Source organism: Rosa rugosa, chromosome 6 (assembly GCF_958449725.1).
Source record: "Rosa rugosa chromosome 6, drRosRugo1.1, whole genome shotgun sequence".
Classification (NCBI taxonomy): domain Eukaryota; kingdom Viridiplantae; phylum Streptophyta; class Magnoliopsida; order Rosales; family Rosaceae; genus Rosa; species Rosa rugosa.
Window position 1 is genome coordinate 33,520,598 of NC_084825.1, and position 8,042 is coordinate 33,528,639.

The 8,042-nt window shown below is 40.3% G+C and overlaps 1 protein-coding gene across 1 annotated transcript; it reads left to right on the top strand.

The window, feature by feature from the left end:
* The first annotated feature begins 6,924 nt into the window (after nt 1-6,924).
* LOC133716613 (uncharacterized) lies at nt 6,925-7,446 on the top strand. Its single transcript, XM_062143300.1, has one exon. The coding sequence runs from the start codon at nt 6,925-6,927 to the stop codon at nt 7,444-7,446; it is 522 nt and encodes a 173-aa protein (XP_061999284.1).
* Nucleotides 7,447-8,042: the final 596 nt, after the last annotated feature.

Genomic DNA, 8,042 nt, shown 5'->3' on the forward strand with positions numbered 1-8,042 from the left:
TTTGAATTACCTCAAAATTTAAATTAGATAGTACTAGGGGTGGATTCGGTAGAAAACCGACGACAAATTCTGTCAACCGGGTACCGACCGAAGTTGGTCGGTTTCCCAAATCTGCAACCGAAATCGAGCCGCCGTCGCCGGTTACCGACAAATCGGTATACCGAATTTCGGCTCAAATTCGGAGAACTTGCCGGATCTTGAAATTAGGCTCCGCCACCAAGATAACACCGATCACAGTCTTGATCACACACTTTCCTCCATCTGCAAGCCCTAATTGAAATTAGAAATACGGAGTTCTTCCTCCAGTTTACCTTAATCTCTTCCTCCAAATTACCTCAATCTCCATCGTCATCATTCTGGGTCTGATTGGGAGGGGATATTGCAAATCGGGTCAGAAGGGAATCGAGTTGGGTTTTGGGGGTTGGATTGAAAATTAGGGTTTTTGATCGATTTGAAGAAGAAATTGAATTGTGAAATTGGGGGTTTTGGGGTTGAATTGAATTGAGAGCTTGTGGCAGATGAAATTTATACTAAAAAGAAGAAGATGATGGGGGACGTGGAACTTTGCAGGTTGCGAGTTGTGTGGCAATCAAACAAAAAGAAGAAGATGATGATGGAACTGATAAAGAAGAAGACGATGATGGCACTGGAAATAAGAAGAGGAGGAGGAAAGAGGATGAGAAAATAAAGTGAAAGAAAAAAAACGATGAATGAGGGCAGATCCAAGTTGTTTTGTTTTAATTATGTGGTGTATGAGGGAATAAATACAAAGTTTGTGCATAATATAGTAAGAGCACAAGCTGCTCTAGTGGCTAAGAGGTGGAGATCTTGTGCAGGAGGTTAGGGGTTCGACTCCTATCTCTTGTCAAGTTTTAATCATTTTGTATACTATTCAGTTGTATACGTATATACGGTCGGTACGGTATACCGACGGTATGAGGATTTGCATACCGTAGCTGAGCCGAAGCTGACTTCCGGTACGGCTCAGCCGAGCCGAAAAGTCGGTAAGCCGAATCTTCGGCCCAAATCGATTCGGGCCTGCTCGAATTTCGGTTGGTTCGGTTGCTTCGGCCCAAATTGCCAACCCTATTAGATACATATGAGAATCTTTCTGTTCAGTTGGATACTTGTCCAGAATAATTTGTCCGGCTGAATTTGAAGACCATTGGTACATAAATATCAAGGAATGAAGGGTATGTTTGTTGACCATGTTTGCTATTAGGTGGGATCGTGATGTCACATATCCTCTCAAAAAAAAATATATATATATATTGTTCAAATAAATCCAGAATATGTGTCTGGCCCAAACTCTAGGTTACTTGACCTAGTTGTAATAGGATTTTGAATTAGAGATATTCTCAGAGGATCCGGATCAAGGGACATCTTTTTTTATACAAATTTTGACACACCTTGTGAGTCATTAGATTTTAAAATATTTAATGATTTAGATTTATTGTTTGAATGATGTCGACATACAATAGGCTAACTTGGAAAATGACATGGCATTATATTTTCTAATCTAAAATCAAACTTTCCTTCATTAAAAGAAAAAACAAAACTAAAATTTGGAATATCAAAATCAACAAAAACTAAAAAGAAATAAAAGAGGAAGATTAGTTGTGAGTTCGACTCACGAAATACTAATTGTAGCATTTGAGTTGTTTATCTGATAAAAAAAAAAACTAAAAAGAAATAAAAGAGGAAGAAGAATACCAGAACAAGAAGAATACGCCATTGATTATTGTTGTCTCGTTTTACCTGGTTATGAGAGGTCCCTATAATATATCAAATTCTGGTCAATCCATCAGTCATTAATGTAGTACAAGACTTCTCCTGATTAAGAGTATGGCATGGGATTCATATATAGTGCCATATCCAAACACGTTATTTAAATAGAAGAGACCAGTCACTTTTTGTCTAATCATATGACTTTGCATTTGTAAACTATAATTGATTTTTATTGTCTATGTTTCAGAAGATGTGACTCTAATTTCTACCGATAGCACCCACTAGAAAGGGTGGTAGAAGAGGAAGAAGGTTGTGAGCTTGCAGTTCATGTCTGGGCATGACTGTTTCTGTCACCTAGTTGGATTATGAGACTCTTAAACCCACAAATCATATGCTTCATCAATGAAATGAATGATTAACCAAAAAACATCACAAAAAAGTATGTTTGATATGAACTTGCACATATTAATTTGTGTATCGGGTTTTTGAATTAGATGAACAAGAGTTAAAATACTAAACTAGGCACAAGAAACAGAGCAAGAAACCAATCAACAAAGCTAAGAAACTAATGCGCCTCCTTAGACTAAATAGGGTTGAGCTAAGATAGATATATTACACTGAAAATTTCAATATTTCGAGAGGTTTAGCTAGCGAGAAACAGATGGTGATGAAGAAGAAGAGGGATTGAGCAAAGTCATATGATTCGACAAAAAGTGACTGGTCTCTTCTATTTAAATGACATGTTTGGATATCGCACTGTATATGGATCCCATGCCATTCTCTTAATTAGGAGAAGTCTTGTACTACAATGACTGATCGATCGACCAGAATTTGATATATTATAGGGACCTCTCATAACCAGGTAAGACGAGACAACAATAATCAATGGCGTGTTCTTCTTGTTCTGGTATTCTTTTTCCTCTTTTATTTCTTTTTAGTTTTTGTTGATTTTGATATTCCAAATTTTAGTTTTGTTTTTTCTTTTAATGAAGGAAAGTTTGATTTTAGATTAGAAAATATAATGCCATGTCATTTGCCAAGTCAGCCTATTGTATGTTGACATCATTCAAACAATAAATCTAAACCATTGAATATTTTAAAATCTAATGACTCACAAGGTGTGTCAAAATTTGTGTAAAAAAAGGTGTCCCTTGATCCGGACCCTTCTCAGAGATATTCATAAATATTCAATTAATTGTACGATTATCTTTCCTTGTACAACTCTGATTCTATGTCTTGTAATCCTCTATATAAATAGGCTCCTATTATTAATGAAAGCAGGACTCAATTATCTCCCAATTTCAGTTTTCCTTAAACACGTTATCAGCACGAGCCCTAACCTTAGTTTCAAGAAGCCAAAAACCCAAAATCCTTTTTCTGGTTCGCTGCCATTCCCCGTGCACCTCTCCTGCGCTCCCGTGTGCCTGTTCCTGTTGCAAGCCTCTGCCGCTACTAGCCTACGCACAAGTTTAGTCACTTGCCCTTGCAGCATCGCATCCACCTAGCACCGACTTCGTCAACTGCCTTGACCAGGATTACAAACCAGTTGCAATCCTAACTTAGGATCGATAGCACATCTCTGCAGCCCAACGTTGCAAGCCAGCACGCACACTAGCAGCACACCGCGCATGCCACGCACGCCCACAGCGCCTGCCCAGCGCGCAACCTGCCAGCAGCAGCCCCGCGCCTCTCGTCTGCTAGTTTCAGCAGCTAGGATTGATAGCAGTTTGCAATCCTATAACAAGGATCGAAACCACGCTGCAATCCTACAAATCGGTTCGCCTACACTAGGACTGAAGTTCGTCTACAATCCTACAGGTTTGATTCACCTAGGACTGAAGCTCGTCTGCAATCTTACAACGAGGATCGAATACGCTCTGCAATCCTAAGAGGTATGGTTTACTAAAAGTTCCAGTTTTTATTCTTTTTCTCTTCTTTTTCTCGGGGACTTGCAACCTCTATTCTTCTACCCCCTTTCTTCTTCTACCCCCTTTCTTCTTCATAGGGGAGACCAAAAGCCGAACTGTGGGGGTTTGTGCTCACTCCAAGCTTTGAGCTTGTAGAATCCTCCAAACTTAGAGTTTGTTGAGAAGTTATGATCGACCACAAACACATCATTGTTTCGATCTAATCCAATTCCTCTTGGAATCAGATTTTTTGGAAGCGACTACGCTTAGAAATTCTATTGTTTTTGTGGTAGCCTTTTTCGCTCCGAAACTAACCCTAATTTCTTGTTCTCTTTCAAGATGAGTAACCTAAACAAACTGGACTTCGTTCCATTGGGAACAACTGGCTCTGGATATCAGAAATGGGTTCGTGATGTCCGCCAGCATCTCAAGGCCGATGGAATCTTGGATATGATTCTCGAGCCTAGCCAAGACGTGCTATCTGTTGAGCAAGCTCAAGCTTTGGAAGCAAATAGAGCAGCCTTGGAGGAAAATAAGGCGAAAGTCGTCATCCTAATGACTCGTCATATGGATGATTCGCTCTAATACGAGTATATGAATGAAGAAGACCCCAGAAGGTTATGGGTCTCGCTCGATGAAAGATTTGGCAACGTTGACTCCCTGCTTCCTGACCTAAAAGTGAGATGGCATAGCCTCCACTTCTGTGATTTCAAGACAGTTCTTGACTACAGCTTGGAAGCACTTCGCATTAAATCCTTGATGGAATTCTGTGGAAAATATATCACAGATGCGATGTTGATTGAGATGACTCTCTCTACCTTCCTCATCTCTACTTTGATGGTTGCAAAAGAACTATCGAATCGATGTTACTGCAGGACGGATCACAAGGTTTCATGAGCTCATTGGAGCTATGAATGTCGCTGAAAAGTATGACAACATCCTTGTGAAGATTGTGAAGAACTATAATTTGAGATCCATGGAAACATAGCATATTCCGGAGTCCAATTATAGTCACGCCCCTAAGAGAATGCGCCAAGAGCGAAACTCTAATCTTAGGGATACTTCTGGACGTTCTGGTCTATATAATCGCTCTACTAAGGAAGGTAACCACCAAAATAGGCGAACACGAAACCAAAGAGGTCAACGTGGAAAGAGAGAGGGAGGCAACACCTCTGGCCATATTGGTGATGCTACCAACACTAAGAGCCATCCTTATGACACTTTCAAAGCGCCTCAATCAATGGAGTCTGAGCAAAGAGATGTATGTTCCCGATGTGGAGTGTCCGGTCATTGGGCACACATTTGTAAAGCTCGTGGAAATATTGTCACCGCCTACAAAGCATATTGTAAAGCAAGAGAAGCTCACTATGTGGAACAAGAAGATCAAGAAGATGATCTAGAATGAAGGGTTGAAGACTTTAAATCTGGCTAGGATCAATAGATCGCCAATTCTGTTTAAGTCTTTATTTTTCCAAGAGATGTAATAGGCAATTGTCATATACTTTGTTGTAAATGTCATTGGTTTAGTTTCTCTTCACATAGGCTCATCCAAAATGAGCATGATGTCTAGGAAGGTTTTGAGATAAGTGGTACTTAAGCGAGCTTTGCTCCACCGACATCTCTCTACTCACCTGGTCATATTTATTTTGGAGTTACGGAAAGAAGTCAAACGACTACCTTTGTTTTGCATTAGCTAGCATTTGGATTAGATTCTCCTAATGGTTAAGAGACAATGATGTACTTTGTTGGCTTATGAATAAAAATTCGAGTTCATGAATCTTAACAACGAATTCATTGGAAGAGTTGGGATAAATTGTGTTGGACGAAGAATGAAGGGGGATTGGGCTTTAGAGAGATTCAGCAGTTTAATAAAGCCCTTATGGCAAAGCAAGGGTGGAGGTTGTTAAGGGGAGCTGATTCTCTTGTGGGAAGGATGCTAAAAGCCCGATATTTCCCCAAGTGTAATTTCCTGGAGGCTGAGGTGGGAAAAAACCCTTCATCCATCTGGCGTGCTGTTATGTGGGGGAGAGAGTTGCTTCAACAAGGGCTGCGATGGAGAGTTGGAAATGGTAGTAATATTAAGATTTTCCTTGATCCATGGGTACCTGGATTGGACGGATTTCGGGTTACTTACAAGGCTGGTCTGGACATGGCTATGGGGGTGTCAAAGTTGATTACAGCTAATGGAGAGTGGAATATTACTCTTCTAAATCAGATTGGTAAGTCACAAGAGGTGGAAGCAATTCTTGGTATCCCATTGATTTGTAATGGAGGCCGTGATCAATTAATATGGAATCAAATCGGAATGGAAAGTACTCTGTAAAGAGTGGCTATTGGCTAGCTTTAAAAGAGGGTAAGATGCAGCGGGGTTCCGGTAGTGGCAATCCTACGGATTCGGAGTTTTGGAGGCAGCTTTGGAAGATTAAAGTCCCTCCAAAGATGTCCCATTTTCTTTGGAGATGTGCTTCTAGGTGTCTACCTTGTAAGAGTTCGTTATATTTGAGGAGATTGGTGATGGATTCTACGTGTTCGAGGTGCCAACAAGCTCAGAAATCGCCTTTACACGCAATATATCAATGTCCACTTTGTATTGCGGTGTTGGAAAAGGCGAACTTCTACTCAAAGTTGGGCCAAGGTACGTGGAATTCTTTCTTTAACTTTATGGAAGATGCTAGAAAGTTCTTAACGGTGGATGAGTTGAGCTTCTTGGTGGTGTTATTATGGTGTAATTGGAAAGAGAGAAATGCAGTGCAATTTGGAGATTGTTGTGCGAAAGCGTCAAACAGGTATGAAGTATCAGAAATATGAAAAGATAAATTAATAGAAAAAATCCATAAGACCAAAGATTTACGTGGTTCACCCCAAAATCAAAGGGTTACATCCACGGAAGGAAACGGTGAGGAGATTCCACTAATATCAAAAGGAGATTACAAGGTATTTAGCACTCAAACCCAAAATCCGATTACACTCACGGAAAGAGAAAGACCAAATAGAAGAACAACTACCTCAAATATATTGTCACTCACAAGAACAAAAGCAACAAGGCAAAATGTAGAACCCCAAAAATGCGGCTACTTCTCAATAACCCTAAATTGCGGCTTTTCTTTTCTCTCTCACACCTTAATTGGTGATAGAAAGCATATATTTATATGTGCATGAGACATACTCCAAAACCTAATAGAATTAGGTTAATCATGTGGGCTTAGTCCAAAAGATAATTGATGGACTTATTAATTTAAGCCACAAACCAACAGGAGAGCAACCTAGGCCTCCATAGGTGATTTGTGAAATGGGGGCAGCAATATGGGTTGGTATATTGCAAGTACAAATTCTTAATCAAAATGGAACATGTGATGGTAATGCTACAGTGCCTGGTCATTGGATGCCACCTCCTGTGGACCATTTGAAGTTGAATTGTGATGCTGCTGTACTCCAGAATGGAAATCAAGTTGGCGTGGGTGTGGTGTGCAGAGATTATAGGGGCTCTTTGGTGGGAGCTATGGGAGAAATACTCCTGTATAGATTGCAACCTCGTGCTGCGGAATTGATGGCCATTTTGAAGGGGTTAGAGTGGTGTAACGGTCAAGGATGGAGGGGCTTGATCATTGAAACTGATTGCCTCGAGGCCGTGCAATTAGTTAATGGTACTGATGAATGTCTTGCAGATGAAGGATTACTGGTGGATAGAATTAGATTCCTGATGGGGTCTATGGGCATACAAGGCATTCATTTTGTGCCTAGGGTGGTTAATGGGGCAGCTCATGTAGTAGCGGGATTTGTAGCTCGTGATAATGGCGACATAGTTAGTTAGGGGTTGGGCCCTCTTGGCTCATGGATGTCATTATTAGTGACGGACCCGTAGCTGGTTTAGACAGTAGGGAGGAGAGTGGGAACGTTGTGTTCACCACCGGTCAATCTCATGTTTTGTAGTTTGGCTTTCTTTTGAATAAATGAATCATTAATTCTCAAAAAAAAGAAAAAAAAGAAAAAAAAAAGCTCGTTGTCGTTGTCATGCCCCGAATTTTGAATAAAGGAATTCAAATCCGAAACGCGAAAACAAAACAATCGCAAGAAGACTCTTAGAAATTTTTTCAAATAAACTAAGCAACAAACAAACTGAACTCACAATGTCAATACCGACTCGTTCTTTAGAGTCACATATTACATTACAATAGTTTACAAATTAAACTGAATATCAATTCAACGTGTAACCACTCTCACCAACTCACTACACAGCGGAAGACTACAAGTATAAGCGCCCTTCTACACCCACGTGACGGAAAGTCCACCTCAGCTTCGATAACGATCACTCGATATTCTAACCTGCACAATAACCCCTACACCATAGAATAGTGCACCGGGAATGTAAACAACAAACCCGGTAAGCTTTTCAGCCCGTATGAGTAA

Bases quoted from the DNA above. Each gene is read 5' to 3' on its own strand.
- LOC133716613 (XM_062143300.1), top strand. From the start codon at position 6,925: ATGGGGGCAGCAATATGGGTTGGTATATTGCAAGTACAAATTCTTAAT.